Source organism: Podarcis bocagei, assembly GCF_964188305.1.
Source record: "Podarcis bocagei genome assembly, chromosome: 6".
Taxonomy (NCBI): domain Eukaryota; kingdom Metazoa; phylum Chordata; class Lepidosauria; order Squamata; family Lacertidae; genus Podarcis; species Podarcis bocagei.
This window is the reverse complement of record NC_138130.1, coordinates 39,552,189-39,571,011: the sequence shown is the minus strand read 5'-3', so window position 1 is coordinate 39,571,011 and position 18,823 is coordinate 39,552,189. Positions and strand designations below refer to the sequence as shown.

General features: G+C 41.6%; 1 protein-coding gene across 4 annotated transcripts in view; it reads right to left on the bottom strand.

Annotated features, from left to right (window-relative positions):
- The window catches only part of FRMPD4 (FERM and PDZ domain containing 4), a 204,125-nt gene that overhangs the window by 52,915 nt on the left and 132,387 nt on the right, over nucleotides 1–18,823 (bottom strand). For all 4 annotated transcript variants that reach the window (XM_081196990.1, XM_081196987.1, XM_081196988.1 and 1 more), the window contains exons 3-4: nucleotides 4,505–4,665; nucleotides 2,819–2,921 (exon numbers count right to left, since the gene is read on the bottom strand). In XM_081196990.1, coding sequence (XP_081053116.1) covers nucleotides 2,819–2,921; nucleotides 4,505–4,665 — 264 coding nt within the window. The remainder of the gene's footprint in view (nucleotides 1–2,818; nucleotides 2,922–4,504; nucleotides 4,666–18,823) is intronic.

Here is an 18,823-nt window from a genome sequence, read left to right as displayed (position 1 = left end):
GTAGAGTGAATATATATAAGACGAAGCATTAGAGGAGAGCTATTATGTTATTGGCTCGGTATGCCAAACATTTAGAAAATTGCAAACACTTTGCACCTCCCCAGTTTTGCTTACTGCTACACTGCCAGAAGCTAAGCTATGGTTTCACTTAGTGATACATACAAACCTGGGCCCTGTGGTGTGTCTACCCCAAACCCTGGTTAAAACTCATGGTTTGTTTAGAGAAAGACAAAGCATGAGACCAGGTTTGCATGTAACATTAAGCCAAACCATAATAATAATAATAATAATAATAATAATAATAATAATTTTTATTTATACCCCGCCCTCCCCAGCCAAGGCCGGGCTCAGGGTGGCTAACAAGCAATATTAAAAACAAGTTGAATGAATACAACTTAAAAACAAGATTAAAATACAACATTAAAATATTGAAACAATAAAATATTAAAATGCAGCTCGTCACAGGAGGAGAAAGGAAAAAGAAAAAAGAAAGAGGGGGAGGGAATCAAATTGGCTCCAAGCCAAAGGCCAGGTAGAACAACTCTGTCTTACAGGCTCCGCGGAAAGAAATCAGATCCTGCAGGGCCCTGGTCTCATGAGGCAGAGCGTTCCACCAGGCCGGAGCCAGTGTTGAAAAGGCTCTGGCTCTGGTTGAAGCTAATCTAACTTCCTTAGGGCCCAGGACCACTAGGGTGTTGCTATTTATGGACCTTGAGGCTCTCCGTGGGGCATACTGGGAGAGGCGGTCCCGTAGGTACGAGGGTCCTAGGCCATGAAGGGCTTTAAAGGTCAAAAGCAGCACCTTAAATCTGACCCTGTACTCCACCGGGAGCCAGTGCAGCTGGAAAAGCACTGGGTGAATATGCTCCCATGGCAGAGACCCCGTGAGGAGCCTCACTGCAGCATTCTGCACCCGCTGGAGTTTCTGGGACAGCTTCAAGGGCAGCCCCGCATAGAGCAAATTACAGTATTCAAGCCTGGAGGTGACTGTCGCATGGATCACTGTGGCCAGGCCCCCTAAACCATGGCTTAGCTCTCAGTAGCAAAGAAGCAGCAGGGGAGGTGTGCAGCAGCCCTGGTTTTCTAAATGTGCACCAACATGTTTGCTCATTCATATTAAGCCATAGTTTGGTTTAGTATTACCTGCCAACCAGGCCATAGTTTCATTTTGTTAACTTTCATTATTTTGTGCAGAAAAATCATACCCCTTGGATTCATGTATCTTTCAAGTTTTGTTTTGTTTTTTTAGAGAGAGAGAGAACTGTGGGTGCAGGAATGGGGGAAGGAAGGGAAGCCCAATTTCTGAATACATAAAAGTACCCAAACCATTTATAATCTTGGGCTATGTTGCCTCACAGAAGGGATGCCTCATCACATTGTCACCATGGATTACTTTCTGCCATGATGTGGTGATTGTACTGTACTTTTCCTAATCATTCCAGATGTCCCCATTGAGACGATAGTAAGCTCTTTATGTGGAATGAAGTATTATGTAACAGTAATACAGCTCACTGAAACTCATTAAAGGGAAGACAACTGCTGTCAAAAGTCCCAGCGGCAGGCAGACACGGGAAAGAAAGGGTAGCTTTCTACAGTAAGGACATCACCATCGCAGTATTCCTCCAAGAATTCAGTACCACTTACAGGATCCGTTTACAATTGCCTGACTAAATTGGTATCAAAGGGGTTACACGCAGAATTAGCCCTGGAAAATGCATGGCTCATCTAGGATTCTAGAATGACAGAAGTTTGCTTAAAAGACCTACAATCAACTGCCTGAATTCGCCTGCAGGAAACTGCATTATACTCCAGGACTGCATACACTCCCTGCAACCATTGCTTTGAAGCATAAAAACAATCTGATGCCTAGGATGGAGTACAGACTCCTGAGACTCTCTGTTTTCATTTAAAAACCGAATGTCTCCAGTTCTTATGGAGGCCGAGAAAATCATGGAAGTCACAACAGGACAAAGTAGAAATTCCGAGGGGGGTTCTGCTCACAGCAAAACTCCTTGTTCTTCCTTCATAATCTCATATTCCTTGAAGCTGGCCTCAGTAAATTCCCAGTTTCCATGGCTCTCTTTCTTACAATCCTTCTGTCTTTGTCAAGATGATTCTAATACACAAGTACATATAACTAGCTATTAATTTCATACTTGTCACCTGCCAAGCTGTTTCACTAGTAATTTGTTCAAATCGACAGCTTTTGTGTCTGCCATAGTCAGACTGTTAACCTGTATAAAATCCCTGCTTGTCACAGGTGGTCTTGGGGAGGGAAAAAAAGAAAACACCTTTTAAAAGCCATAGATAGCTTTTAAATATATTTTCTTTTCACAGACTACAGTTTTTCATCTTTTCCTAACATTACCAACACTTGGGCAACCTAATTCCAATATATGTAGAATAGGAACAATGAGTGTACCATATACAGCCATATACAATATTTAAAAGCTTCTTCCCAACATGGAGTTACAGTTCCCAGAGTGGTTTAATAATCCATCCATCTGGGAAATACAGCTCCATGAAGGGAATATGGGTCTCTGAACAACTTTTAGCACCCATAAGAAACTACAGTTCTTGGGATTATTTGAGGGAACACATGACTTTTGAAAGCAGTATAAAAGCTGAATTTGTAGCTCAGGTTTGAGTTTGAGGGTAGGGTTGGCTTTCTGTCTTGTGGCTTATAGTTAAACCAATAAAATTATTACCTACCTATTAATACTACTAATACTGAATGCAAAAGTGAAATGGTGTTTATCAAACCACAGCTTGCTAGAGTAGTTTATTACTCAAAATAAAACAAAAAACAAACAACTACCTGACGAGGTCGATGACTCTCTCCCTTGGAGCAGTGTTGACAGGCTCATCATTAATCATTATGATCTGATCTCCCGGTATAAGTTTTCCTTCAGAGGGACCCCCTATAAACATATGACATTCAAGCACAGATTATACATCATTTCAAATGTACCAATAAAACGTCTCTGTTAGGCAGATAGTAGATATTCATTATATATTACTATGATGGAAATGTGAAGTACCTTCTACATCCAGATCATCCTTGTTGAAGGCTAGTTTTAATCATTCAAAAATATTAATTCCCTTTGCTTTTAAATTGCCCTTCATGAAAAACAGATCCCCAGGTGGCTTACAAAATATTATATAAAACAGAACCCAGTCTCAACAACAGACAAAATACAGTTCTGTTGACTCTATCATAAAACCGTAACACCACCAACCAGCAAGTGAGAAACTGGTTTTTTTGAAAAACATCATTTCAATAGATTCGACAGCAGTACATCATAACAATAAGATCATAATCAAAATGATAAATTTCCACCAAAAGCTTGGGTGAACAGACATGTATTTAACTAGATGCTGCAAATCTAGAAGTACAAGGGCCAGCCACATCACTGCAGGGAGGGAATTCCACATTTGGGGATCCACTAAGGAGAAGGTCCTATTCCACTTCACCAAACAGTGAGCTACACTCACTAGTGGGATACCCAAAAGGACCATCTCTACAGATCTCTGGGCTGGCTCAGCTGATATAGGAGGTGGCACTCCTTCAAGCATTTTGCGCTGGAGATATCAAATATCAGTGGGAAAGCAATGATATCTGCCCCCTCCACGTGACATGTACAGATATACAATCAAAACTTGCTGACGGATCAAAGAATTGTACCAATAGTAGTTTTAGTATCAATTTCAGCTTCTTATTTTAGACTTCTGAAATTCCCTAGTGGCACATGAAGCAGGGATGAAGCAGGAATGGGCAGAAGCTAGACCAGGGTCTACTGGTAGATCACTGAGTGATTTGCAGTAGATTATCAAACATTTCTGACTTCCAAGTAACAGCAACATCATCATCATCATTATTAATACTTTTCAAATTAGCCTGCTAAAATGAAGAAACAAGGCAAAAATAGGAATGGATTATCAGCTTTTTTCAGGTCCTGAAAGCAAGAATTCCTGAGCTCTTTCTTAATTCCAAGTGTATGTCCATTTTGCATTTGTACTTGATTCTAGCAGGTTGATCTAGGGGTTCTAAGGGTGGGAAGAAGGACCGAAGTAGATCCTGACAGCTGGACATCTGCCTGCTCAAGGCTCTGCTTAACCACAGATAACCATCCACCCTTGCACACTTCCCAGAAGTGTGGTCCTTGTGCTTTAAGAAGCATCCAAGATATCCCAGATCCTGGGATACTGAGTAGGTAAAGCAGGTCAGGTCTGTGAGATGCTGCTCTGCATTATTAAGTGACAGCCACAGTGGAGGAATGATCGATAGTAATGTGCCACCTGCTAATTCATTTAGGATGAGGGAAAGAGCCAACCTAGTCACCAATATAAGCTTTAATGTTGATTATGGCTGTACATTAGAAGGATTCACAGCAGAAAGCAGAAATGTTGAAATCATAATGCAGTATGTTACACACAATAATCAGATCCATTCTTCTGCTAGGTCATAAGTTTTAGAATAACTCAAACATAGAAGGAACCATACCTGGTGTGACAGAGCGCACCACCACAGGCTTTTCACTGCCAGCCACAAAACCAAATCCCAGCACTGGATCTCGCCTCATTTCCACTTTTCGAGGGGCTGGAGGTGTGATTTGGCAGCTGTCTAATCGTGGGTCATCAAAAGGGGCAGACTGCGTTATGTGACTAAGGGGAAAAGAAACATAAAATATATGTTTGTTATCTGTTAAAGGTTACCTACCTGGGTGACAGAATGACATGGTGAGAAACTGAGGACTAAGTCATATTACTCTAAAATTCATCATCTTATGTTGAAGAAATGAGGAATAAAACTTCAAATCTACATAAAACATCCTAAGTACATATCAGCAGAACACTCATAAATGGGTTCACCTTGTGCCTTCTTGGTGTTTACACAATATATGCAAGTCCAGTCGAAGTGTTCCAGAGAGTAATAACAGTAGTAAAGTTACACTTCAATACATCAGCATGGACACTTTCTTACCTAGTAAATAACACACAGGGGGACTAGCAGATACGGCACTGGTAAATTGAATTCAAATTTTGTCTCCTAAACCAAGGTTTGGAGGCTGCGGTGGAGTGGATGGCAGTGGGATGGATGAAGGTGAATAGTGAAGGGGAAAACTGAATTCAAACAAGTTGGAGAAGATGCTAAGGAAGGATCTTGGATGAAAAATGCTGAGATCCTGGGTAGGGTTAATTTAGCTGTGATACAGTGAACTTAGAAAGCTGCCTTATACTGAATCAGACTATAGGTGATGGTAACTACATCTGATCAGAAGGTTCTTGGAAGTGATTTGGCAATGCTTCTTGAAAATAGGCTATTATAAAATGTAGGTATTATAAAGAGCATTCACAATAGACACCAGCTATGTGTGAGAGGATGTTCAGGAGCAGTCACATCAATGGCATTCCACCCATCAGCCAGGAAACTCCCCAGAGCTATCTGGAAGCCATCTGGATCAGTCAACTTCCAGGTGTGGAATATTCCTATATGTCAACAGAATGTTACCTGCCCATGACAAGGAGACAGTTGTAAAATCTCCCACTTTCAGATCACCCTCTCTTCTTGCCTGGCTAACAAAACCAAATCCAAAGTGTGTCAGCATGAATACTGACATTCCCCAGGACTAAACGTGGGGGTGATCAGCACCATGCCCAAGGCAGCAATCTGTCCTGCTCACCCAACACAAATTACAAAAATTCAGCCAGACAGGAAACCTGGAAAGAGTGATAGATGGACTTCTCATAGAGTACCACAACCCCCTCCAAAACCCTATATCCTACCCTGATTAAAATTTTGTATTGTTACATTTGTATAGTATTTAGATCTCTTTTCAAAGTCAACTTAGACCTTCCTGTTAAAGTATTAAAACCAGGAGGAATAAAATAGGAACACTGGAATAATGTGTTTGTTATGTATTTCTCTCTCTACCTACAAACTAACATCACACAACAAACCATTAGTATTTGGCAGTCAAATAAGTACCGTGAAGTTAACATCTTCTGATCATTTAAGGAAAATGCCCACAGGGTGTAAAGCAAAGCAAAGCAAATTATCATGAGGACTCTTGTATGAATACTTTGTCTGCTCAATCAGCTAAAAAAAATTCATTTCTAAAAATCAACTTCCCCTTTCCACAATTCTGCATTTATAATCTTCCTTTTCTGCCCTTTCTCTAGGAAGCTCAAGGTGGTGTATATATGGAGTCATCAGACAGTCTTACATCAAGGCAACAAATAGGCCCAGATTACATTCAAAATGGCTGCTTCATTGTCAGGTGCCTCTCATGCCCTGGTTCCTGCATTTTCATCCTTACAGCGTTTTACTCAATATATATACTCAGTATATAGGCTATATGACAACCGCATCAGGTGAATGGGAAACTTCGTATCAAAGCAAGGGGAGGGGAATTCTGATTTCCCCCCCTTTTCTGACAAAGTGTCAATTCTATTTGTTCATAAGCTTCTTCAGCGATTAAATCCTCTGAAGTTAGGTCATTTTATAGCGCTCTATAAGTAGAAGCCATCTGGATGAGCATATGGTAGAAATGTAATTAGAAAGGGGTGGGGAAAAGGATCTGTTTTTTTATAAAGTCCATTTTCTTTTTTTAAATAAAGTCACATACTTTTCCATAAAATTGAGCTTGGTCAAATCAATCATATGCAAACATGCCAAAGGCTGCCTTGCCTTCCTCATACAACATGTGGAACATCTAGACCTAAACACAAGAAAGCAGAAATACATCTACAAACCTGAACAGAGAAATGGTACATAATGACTTATAATTGGGGACTTTGGTATTTGTTTTTTTTCCTATATTGCAATTTCCCAGATACTTCTGAGCCCCACATAAATGTAACTCATCTCTCTCTGGTGTATACTAGCGAAGTTGTTGTAGGGTGCCCAAGGCTGACTGAAGAACTCTTCAGTGAGTGAAGAGGTCCTTACAAAAGTAGGAATCTCCTCCTGTGAGTGGGAACGCCTTCCGTTACATCTCACGTAATTTTTATTGTATGGAAGCCACCCTGGCAAATTTAATTTGAAGGTTGGGGTAAAAAATCTATTTAAAATGTTGGACCCAGCCAATTATGTTGCTGAGTCAGCACACTTAGTAATCACTCTGAAAGGGCATCAAGGGAATCTCTCTTAAGTTGTACAGGTGTACATGGGCATGTCCAGATCATATCACATCGTGCATTGCATATGTAGTGCATACCTTCATGTGGAGTACTTCTAAATTTGAAATTGTGTGAACACAAGCCTTTGAGGATTTTTCTCTATTCACATTACTGCTGGTATGTGCTTATGCCATCTTCCTACGTTATTAGTCAACAAGCTTATGCTTTAGAAAAGAAATTGGCCTGAGAAGAAAGAGACTGAGAGCTATTTTTTCACCTCATAAAAATGCATCGGTAAACCCGATTGCAGAGTCTTAATGAAATGCAGTTTACAAGATAAAGCAGAGTAAAGTGGGCTGGAGAACTGAAAACACATGGTAAATTAATTGAGGTTGAAGGGCTCTGTACTAAAGTGGAATGAACAATTCTTGTTAGTTGTGTCTGTGACAGGTTTCATTCTAAGGGGAATGACAGCAACACATCTGCTTAAATTGAACCTCAGTCTACAAACAGAACTCCAATATGCCTTCAGGTGATGTTCTTGAGCATTTCTCCATCATGAAGAATAAGGCACTGATGTGTCTAATCTATCATGAAAAAACACGGGTAAGCCCAGCAAAACTGATATACATGCATACAGACATGTGTGTTTGTGTGGTCTAGACATTAGAAGACTAGAGTACACAGTACAGTGGTACCTCAGGTTAAGTATTTAATTCGTTCTGGGGGTCTGTTCTTAACCTGAAACTGTTCTTAACCTGAAGGACCACTTTAGCTAATGGGGCCTCCTGCTGCTGCCGCGCCGACGGAGGCCAATTTCTGTTCTTATCCTGAAGCAAAGTTCTTAACCTGAAGCACTATTTCTGGGTTAGTGGAGTGTGTAACCTGAAGCGTATGTAACCTGAGGTACCACTGTACTCAAATGCTTCTGAACGAAAGTTCCTAAACCAGTAGCATGTAATCAGAATGCTCTTAACATTTTTGCGGCAATCCCAGGCAAATTTACTCACTAGTCACTTTAGCGACAAGAGGAGAGACGATTATCACACTTGACATTGCATGTAGACAAAGTTCAGGTTTTTAAAAATGCAAACTGCCTCAGCTGTAGGAGGGGCTGGTATGAATGAGAATAATGGGGAATTCTCCCTCCCCAAAGCTTCCGAAGAGAGGTTCTTCTCAGGCCTGCTCTGAAATGTCTAGTGCTGTTTGGCTCATAGATTGCTGTCAACAGAAAATCTAAACAGTTGTAATAAAGTAACTCTTATTTATTCCTCTCCTTAATGTCCATTCGCATATGAATTAAGTGCAGAGATAAACTCCAATAATAAATACATCTATATTTAACAAGACACAGAGATCACTGTGCTTAAAGACCTTTGCAAACATTAGCTCAGCAAATCTATAGGACAGGCCAGTATCCCCATATGAGGAGTTGCTTTAATGGATTTTGAAATGTATGCATTGCCTTCTTATTAATTTATATTTCAACTATTGAGATACTGGAGGCTGATTGTTTATGATTTTATGCATTGCAATATTTTTGTCAGTTTGATGTAAACTACCTTGAGCATATATGGGAAGGGGATATGCAAATAAAACTGGTATTTGCATTATCAGATGGGATGCGGGTGGCGCTGTGGGTTAAACCACAGAGCCTAGAACTCGCCGATCAGAAGGTCGGCGGTTCAAACCCCCACAACGGGGTGAGCTCCCATTGCTCGGTCCCTGCTCCTGCCCACCTAGCAGTTCGAAAGCATGTCAAAGTGCAAGTAGATAAATAGGTAAACGGCGTTTCCGTGCGCTGCTCTGGTTCGCCAGAAGCGGCTTAGTCATGCTGGCCACATGACCCGGAAGCTGATCCCTCAGCCAATAAAGCAAGATGAGCGCCGCAACCCCAGAGTCGGCCACGACTGGACCTAATGGTCAGGGGTCCCTTTGCCTTTACCTTTTGCATTATCAGAAGAGTGGGGATAATGGCTTGCCTAAGTTTAGACCAGGGGTAGGCAAACTAGGGCCCGTGGGCTGGATGCAGCCCAATCGCCTTCTCAATCTGGACGGTCCGGGAATCAGCATGTTTTTACATGAGTAGAATGTGTCCTTTTACTTAAAATGCATCTCAGTGTTATTTGTGGGGCATAGGAATTCATTCCCCCCCCCAAAAAAAATATAATCTGGCCCCCCACAAGGTCTGAGGGACGGTGGACCGCCCACGGCTGCAAAAGGTTGCTGACCCCTGGCTTAGACCCTTCTCTGCGTGTGTTTGTGTACACATGCATGTAACTGCTATGCAACTGAGGTTTCCAGCTTAGAATGTGAAAGGGAAATGTCCAATGACATGCAAATAGGTGACCACACTCATTCATGCAAAGAGGCTTGTTGGACTGTAACTGTGTAAATGGCTTGGATATGCTGTACTGTGAAATGTCAGGAAATTACTATAGCCATTGCTGCTGTTTAGGCTCCAGATGTTACTTGTGTATAACTTACTTCCCCTCCAGCCAGTTTTTCTTCTTTCCACTCCTTCCCTAACAGTTACTTCAAAATAATTGAACTGGAAGTAATGTGACATTTGGATCTTGACATTTACATTTGGGGTAATCAAGGAAGCATTGCAAGTCTCTAATGAAACAAACAAAACAAGAAATGAGAGTAAGATAATTCAAGTTTTTTCAGGGTTTGGGTTGAGTTCTTTTTTAAAAAATAAAACAAAACCAACTTCTAGAGCAAAATATGCTACCCAACTGTTTTCCATTAAAATTGTGAAGCCTTCTCTTCCAACCTTTCTCAAAGTCAAAAGCAAATGGTTTTATTATATTGCATTTGGCAGAGAGCCACATTTCGGAGCTGGGAAAATCCTAAATAGACTGCATCAATTTTTGTTACGGGCTGTGACAATGATATTTTGAGAATTATATTCCACTGGAGTCATCTGTACTGGGTAAACTTTTGAACACTCAATACTGGGAAGTCTAAAGTTTCAAATGTCTTAAAAATGTCATAAGTCCTGTGGATATGTAATGGCGAGAAACATCAGATCCTGAGGTAGAATGGGTGGAGCCCAGAGAACTGGAACTCGGTGACCCTGTGGAGGGTCCTAGCATGATGAAGGAGATGAGTCTGAAGAGGTGTTCAGTAGTCCAGGGAGTGGAGAACTGGATGCAGGAGAGGGACCAAGAAGGTTAGCAGAGGAATGTCATTTTCCTTTGACACTGGAGACCTCCTGCTAATGAGAAATCTCCTCCTTTAGAGGAGGCAACTGAGAGTAAATCGGAGGAGCTGCTGCCACCTTTGCCTCTGTATCCAAGGACACAGAAACACCAGTGCTGGCATGAACAAACTTTGCAAACCCAGGCCACTTGAGGTATGCCCATTTGGTTACCCAATCCTGGGACAATGGTCACCTGTCATGCTAAATGCTGTGCCCACCCTATATTTTAAAAGAAAAGTACTGGGGTGTGTCACTTGTTGGCAGCGGCGTAGCGTGAGTTGTCAGCACCCGGGGCAAGGCAAGTAACTTGCGCCCCCTAACCTGGGGCAAGGCAAGTAATTTGCGCCCCCCTAACCCCTAACCTGCCACGTCAGGTGATCTGAGGCGAGTTGCTGCTGGCGTTGCCGCCCAAACGACGCCGCTTGCCCGGAGGAGGAGGGGGGCAGAGAGGCAAGGAAAATGCAACATGGCCCAGCAGCTGCAGCAGCAGCGGCGGAGGCGGGGCTGTGAGGAGGGGCTGCCTGGCGCGTCCTCCGCGGCCCTGACGCACGGGGACCACAGCGAGCGCTGAGAGCCACTGCCTGCCAGACGCCTTCAGCCCGGACGCGCGCACAGCTCGTCGGTTCCGCGAGACATGGGGCTCTGCTACAGCCTGCGCCCGAGGCTCTTCGGCGACTCCGGAGGCAGCGAGCGCGCCCCCCCCGATGTTGCGCCCAGTGCGGCCAGCCCCCCTTGCACCCCCCACGCTATGCCACTGCTTGTTGGATCTCTTAGCCATGCATCTCTACCTCTTCTGCACTTGTTGCCCTGTGGAAACTGAGCTTTGCCTATGTACTGTTTTGATTAATGCATTAGGGCTTTTGGAAGCCGAGTCCAATTCTTCATCTAGCACAAAAGAATAAAATGAAATAATATAATTCTGATGGAATATGCACAAGATTTATGTATATTAACTTGTAGATTTTTGAATTGTATTTGGTGAAGTCCAAATGAAAATGAACAGAATAATTAGCAGAACAACACTTTTAATTAATAGTGACATATTTAAGTTGCTCAAGTTAAATAACATATTAATATCAGGAAATCTAATGATTTATTAATCCCCAATTAAATTAGCATGCCTCCTTATTAACCCTAATTTAACAGAAACTTTCTAATGTAATTGATCATGGTCACCACCAAATGCATGTCATTTACTGAATTCAATCATAACTTTGTGATAAAATATTTCTCAGAATTAGGGCCTCAAATCCAGAGTTCTTTAGCATTGGTTCATTGTACTTCAGCAAAAAGTAGGAGATAGGAAAGACCTATTCCATGAGCAGAAATCTATTCATGGTAGTTAGGATCAAAGCCAGAAAGTTTTGCTGTCATTTCCTCCTTCTGTGATGGCCAAATTACCTGTGATGCTAAACATGTCAGCTTAAAAAAAAACAAAAAACCCAGCAACTGGGAATTGATTTTCAATTGGCACTGCAGCATGGGGGGGGGTTAAACCCTTCTTTCCCCAGCTACAATGCAGATGAAAATTCTTATTCTGTGCTGCCCCCAATGAAATTATTATATAGTTGCAATATAATTGTGTTATCAATAAATAATCTGTGACCTTGAGAGTACCCACGTGTAACTCATTGCTTCATTTGTAATCACAGGTATAAGACTTTATACCTGTGACTTTACGCTAAGTCAAAGGATCTCTTAGCAACTAGGACCTTAAAACTTGCCTTACTGAGAAAATCCTGCAAACTTATCACTTAAGCAACTGTGCTTATCACCATGAATAATGAGCCCACATTTCCATCGCATGCAGCCTTTAAATTGTTATTCACAAAAGTAGGATTTTCTGACTTTCCTGCATATTGACAAAAGGTTTAAAGCACAATCCATTCAAAGGTAGCCAAAATACACTGAAGTTGAGGTGCTTTTTTTGTAGTTTCTACTTAAACTCTTCTGCATAGAAAAAAGGGAAAAGGCTACCATATGAGACCTAAACTCAAGTTACTGAGTAGAAGAATTGTTGCCTCAGCACAAATCTATACAAAGATGGGCCTCAGTAACCAAGGTAACAAGCCAAACAAGTTCATGTAAACTTAGTATATAAATAAGGCAAACCTTTTGAATTTAGAAAAACAAACAGTAGTTAATAAAATACACAAAACACACTTTCATCAAGGCAGGCAGAAGATATGATTACATTGGTTTAAGAAGCTATCCTCCCCCCCCCCCACAGTCTAGTTTATAAGCCAAACAAATTGAATAAAAAGTCAACCTGGAAGATAAAACCAGTATATTTAAACACACTTTTGCCAGCTCAGAGATTTCACTCTGTCACAGAATCCATAAATTTAGTTGGACAGTAATATCATTTTATGAAGCCGCATTTCATTTCATTTTCTTTTGTGAAAACCTTGACAAAATATTTGACAAAGAGAAGAACAGATTTTACTTTCTCATTTCCATAGAAACTACAGCCCCCAGGAATTAGCAGAATCCTTTTTGTCTTCAGACCACAAACTTGTCAGAAATAAAAAAAAAAGCATATCCCAAGCTGGCCTGAGAACTGGAGTGGGCAAACTGGGCAGTAGTAGGCTAAATGTTTTTACCCTTGCTTTGGAGCCCAGTTTGCATTAAAAGAAGCATTTTGAGTGCATGACATAAGTAGGGCTTGCCAGTTGACCAGAAAAAACAACTGTATAAGATGTAACACACCATCACTTCCAGAAAATGCTGCCTCCTAAATCTGTAAGGTCAAATGACTGAGTAGATGTGTGTTCAAGTGCAGACTCAACAAAATCAGAAGCAGCTTATGCAGTACAGACACAGGGAAATGAGCCTTTGGGGTGCTTCTTGGCAACCTGTTCATTGTTGTTGTTTTATTATCGTTACACTTATTAATTGCCTTGTAAACCACCATTGCAAGGCAAGTTACACATAAAAAAGTTAAAAACATTAAAAACCGCAAGTGCATTTAAAACAAGATGAAAGCCCTAACACATGGAAACACATGGTAAATACTGGTTTAGCCAGCTGGGGAAGCTTGTCAGGATAGTGGGTACCTGTCGTATCTCGACAGGAATGCTATTCCACAGAACTGGGGCAGCCACTCTAAAAGCCCTGCTACAACTTACTGTGGAGTTGGTTTCTGAGATCTTTGGAAGGAGGATTCTTCCGCGGTCTGCAGCAATACTGGGTGTATAAGGGATTAGGCCAGGCTTCCTCAACCTCAGCCCTCCAGATGTTTTTGAGACTACAATTCCCATCATCCCTGGCCACTGGTCTTGCTAGCTAGGGATTGTGGGAATTGTAGGCAAAAAACATATGGATGGCCAAGGCAGAGGAAGCCTGGATTAGGCATTCTGCTTATTGAACATTCATTCTGCTTCCTTTGCAGGGAGGTTAAATAGCCATCTGCTTCTGCCCCGTAACCTGAATCTCATCCAAACTGGGGCTGATGGATGTTCCGCCAGAATTTCTTGACATATCTTTAAACTTGAAAGTGTAAATAAAGGGGGGGGGGATCCATTGAATGCCCCCTTTAGAAGTATGCCATCTTCTTATAGCACAAAAAGGTCTGATCTTTTGAGGGAAGTGGGGTTGTTGCACAAGACCTCCCAATCAATGATTGTGCAACCAGAATTTGTCAGTATGTGATTTTCACCTCAAAATAGCAACCGCCTGGAAGTGCCTTAAGTCCAAAGTCACATGCATTCTTTATAACGGGCTGAAGTCTCATCCTCATTTGCTTTTGGTGCTCTCAGGTTGCATCAGCTACTTTTGCCTACTGAGTTCTCTCCTTCCTTAATCCTTCCGGCCATTTCAACAACACCAATGTAATCTTCAGGTGAAATGAAAACAGTCTTAGCCATGCTGAAAGCACTTAATTTGCTTTCCAAATCATGATGCAAATGCTTTCTTCCCCTTCCTGGGGGTTGGACGAGCAGGGCAAGGAGAGAAGCAGAGGGAAGAACAATTAATCCTTTCTGTCAGTATAAGAGTGTGCAGCAATGTTTTGATCAGACTCTCAGAGTCACAAAGTGAAGGAGTATTTGTGATTCATAGCAGGCAAATTCTCTGCAGCAAAATTAGCTATTCATCTCCATTCTTAAAGGAGCAAAACGGGTTGCGGCCAAACTGTGGGCCTCTACAGGCTGTTAAATCATTCTGAATGCTGGACTGCACTAAGAACAGGCACCCGGTAGTGATTAGTTGTCAGTAATCGGTACTGCTGAGTTTTTAAAAAGAGAGAGAGAGAGGATTTCCTGCATGAAAAAACCATCCTAAGCAGATGCAAGGATTTGTGTTTATTTTTAATGACTGAATTTTGAAGAGTTATTTGTTCATAAAATACATCATGAGGCACAGAACAATCTTTGAAGCCAAGAAGCTAAGACAGCCATACTCACTAAGAATTCTTAAGGCAATTCTATTCAGGTTATCCTAGCACCACACCCAATATTACTAAGGTGCAGTTGGCATTGCTAGTATTGCCCCTTTTTGATTTCTTGGCCAATGGTGTGTGGTTGATTAGTCTGAGGAAGTACAATACAGTGGTACCTTGGGTTACAGACGCTTCAGGTTACATACGCTTCAGGTTACAGACTCCACTAACCCAGAAATAGTACCTCGGATTAAGAACTTTGCTTCAGGATGAGAACAGAAATCGTGCTCTGGTGGCGTGGTGGCAGCAGGAGGCCCCATTAGCTAAAGTGGTGCTTCAGGTTAAGAACAGTTTCAGGTTAAGAACGGACCTCCGGAACGAATTAAGTACTTAACCCGAGGTACCACTGTACACAACTTTCAGAAGAGAAGACCTATCACTTCTTTAGTTGATATCAGTCAAACATAGATTGCATGAAGTGTAGCTGTTGTGGCAGAAACATGTTCTATCCTCCACTAGGCTGCACCAGTTTAAAATGCAGGTGAGAGATTGCATTTTAAATGCCCCTGTCCTGTTCCCTGGACTCCAGCTACAACATATTTTACTTCTCAAAAGAAATACAGTACTTTCAAAACCCGATACTTGAGAAATGAAGTTTGCACTTCAGTATCAAACCAATCCAAGGCACTATGGTTCCCACATATGCTGCTGTACTCTTAAAACTCCTTTTTATTTTTGGGCCTCCTATATGGCTTTTTGTTACACTTATATCAGCAGCAAGTGTAATCTGTCCCAGAGCATAACTAGGGAAGGAGAAAGAGGGGGCATCTGCCCTAGCAGGCTCTTGGAATTCAAAACAGCGTGCAATATATTCATAGTAGTTAAAATAGTGTTTAATTATGTAGGTCAGGGTCCATGTGTCAGCAATTATTTTATCTGGGCAGGCAGAAGATGGCAGCATACAAACCTGGATATGTTAATTGACTTGTTACTGCTGCTCCTATTTGTGCAATTGTGTAAACTTCCAAAATGCCAATAAAATATTGCTGATGCACTGAATTTCTTGTCCAAACATTTATAGCCCATTTTACTGCTTTTACTTTAATAAGATTGCAGGTGTACTTCCTTTTTAACTTGAAAGAAAATTGCTGGGTTTTTTCCCCTTGACCATTTCTTCCCATAAATAAATGAGAAACTACATTTCTGCAGCTGCCTTGCGATGGTGGCAAAATGGCTTTTTGGCAGAGCTGTCATCCATCATATTGTAACACACTGCATTTAGCAACTACTATTTATAGTGTGTCTGATGCCAAAGCAATTTTTCAGAGCATGCACTGACTTGAGAAATGTTATTGTACAAATCCATTGGTCCAAACGTGCATTGGAAATTACCTGTAGCTCAAATTTATTTTATGTAAAATAATGGCTTCCCTTCATTGGGGTCACTTAATATAGTTATGTTTTCTAGGGGCAAATCACTAAGATTCTAGGATAACAAAACAGAACACAACTAAGACTGACAGAAATATATATAGTCCACCGTGACCAATTCAAGTGTTATTTGCTTTTTGCAGAATCACAGCCTGGTAGCTTACAGAAAGAAAGATAGGAAGGAAGGAAGGAAGGAAGGAAGGAAGGAAGGAAGGAAGGAAGGAAGGAAGGAAGGATCACATTAGCGATTTTGTGGACACAATAAGCAAAGCAGGCTCTTATAGGGGCTCTCCTTATCTTCCTCTTCCCCAAAAATGTTACCTCCAGGTTTCCTGTGTCTTGGCAAACTGGTTACTGCAAGACTTTTCCATGCATCACACATTATGGCATCCAACAGAATGGTTCTCCCCCAGACTCCCAGCTGCTTTCACGATGGGATCTTTCTCATCTTGGATCATGGCAAGTTTAGAGCTCCAGTCGCCCCTTCCCCCTCCTACAGCTGCTGCAACAGTCCCTTATATCTGCCAGCTTTCTCACATTTTTATTGCTAACACGCAGATAGACACACTTGCACCTCTGTTATTTATTCATGGTTTGCATGTTTATATCTGCACACACACACCGCACCCCTCTGCATTAGCCCAAGGAACATCAAAGCAGGAGAAATGATGATATCAGCAGGAAAGGAGACAGCTGACATACCAGAACACCCAGGAGAGAAACAGGGTTCCTGCCAGTTTTCCAAAACCCCAACATCACAGCCCCCTAGATTCTGTTGCTCATCTCCCTCTATACTGCAGGTATAACTTCAAAAGGCTTCAAAATGTCATGTGCCAACATTTTTTTGTTGTTGTTTAGTTGTGTCCGACTCTTCATGACCCCATGGACCAGAGCACGCCAGGCACTCCTGTCTTCCATTGCCTCTCTCAGTTTGGTCAAACTCATGCTGGTAGCTTCAAGAACACTGTCCAACTATCTCGTCCTCTGTCGTCCCCTTCTCCTTGTGCCCTCATTCTTTCCCAACATCAGGGTCTTTTCCAGGGAGTCTTCTCTTCTCATGAGGTGGCCTAAGTATTGGAGTCTCAGCTTCACGATCTGTCCTTCCAGTGAGCACTCAGGGCTGATTTCCTTAAGAATGGATAGGTTTGATCTTCTTGCAGTCCATGGGACTCTCAAGAGTCTCCTCCAGCACCATAATTCAAGAGCATCAATTCTTTGCCGATCAGCCTTCTTTATGGTCCAGCTCTCACTTCCATACATCACTACTGGGAAAACCATAGCTTTAACTATACAGACCTTTGTTGGCAAGGTGATGTCTCTGCTTTTTAAGATGCTGTCTAGGTTTGTCATTGCTTTTTCCCCAAGAAGCAGGCGTATTTTAATTTCATGATTAAATAATTTCATGATTTCATAATTTCATCTGCAGTGATCATGGAGCCCAAGAAAGTAAAATCTCTCACTGCCTCCATTTCTTCCCCTTCTATTTGCCAGAAGGTGATGGGACCAGTGGCCATGATTTTCGTTTTTTTGATGTTGAGCTTCAGACTATATTTTTCGCTCTCCTCTTTCACCCTCATTAAGAGGTTCTTTAATTCCTCCTCACTTTCTGCCATCCAAGTTGTGTCATCTACATATCTGAGGTTGTTGATATTTCTTCCGGCAATCTTAATTTGAGTGTCATCCAGCCCAGCCTTTCACATCATGAATTCTGCATATAAGTTAAATAAGCAGGGAGCCAATATACAGCCTTGTCGTACTCCTTTCCCAATTTTGAACCCATCAGTTGTTCCATATCCAGTTCTAACTGTAGCTTCTTGTCCCACACAGAGATTTCTCAGGAGACAGATGAGGTGATCAGGCATTCCCATTTCTTTAAGAACTGGCATTAGGCATGCAGTATTTTGGCACCAGTGAGGTTTGGTCCAAGTAAGAACTGTGCAGGCATGCAGATGCTACATGCATATGGAGAAGAGCAATTCAGTTGTAATGCCAGATGTATGGGGGTCACTTACACAGGTAATACTTTTTGGCAGATTCCACCAGGCTTCTCACACATTTAAATCAGCTTTCAGTGACCTGAATGTACAGGCAAACTGACCCTGATAGATACAATGCTGAATCTACTTGCATATGTGCTTAAGAACAATGAAGGCAATAGACTTAACCACACCTCATAGGGCATAAGGCCGTACTCCAAGCAAAACATATAGGTAGCATAATGTACAGCAAATTCTCTCTCTCTCTCTCTCTCTCTCTCTCTCTCACACACACACACACACACACACACACACACACTATTGGATTCCTCATATGCATTTATTTTCATGATAGGTGGCTTTATTGTTCTTCTGAACTATATTGAGGCACAAACATTATTACTGTGCATATTTCCTGCGTCCAAAAATAAAACACAAACCTTGATTTTAATTATGGGAAAATGATTAAGCCCTAAGGAAGCACATCTACATTTTTGTCTGCCTTGTTCCTATTTGTAATCCCAGCTAATTACTTCCCTTGTCAGAAAAAAATTCTCTGAAGTCCTAAGACACAGGAGAAACACTTCAGTTCCTTTCATTTTGTATGAAACGGGTTGGATGAAGTTAGGTGCATTTGTGGCTTATTGACTGACGAAACCCAAAGAGAACTCACTAATAGTTCCTTATCATCCTGGATAATTTATGGGT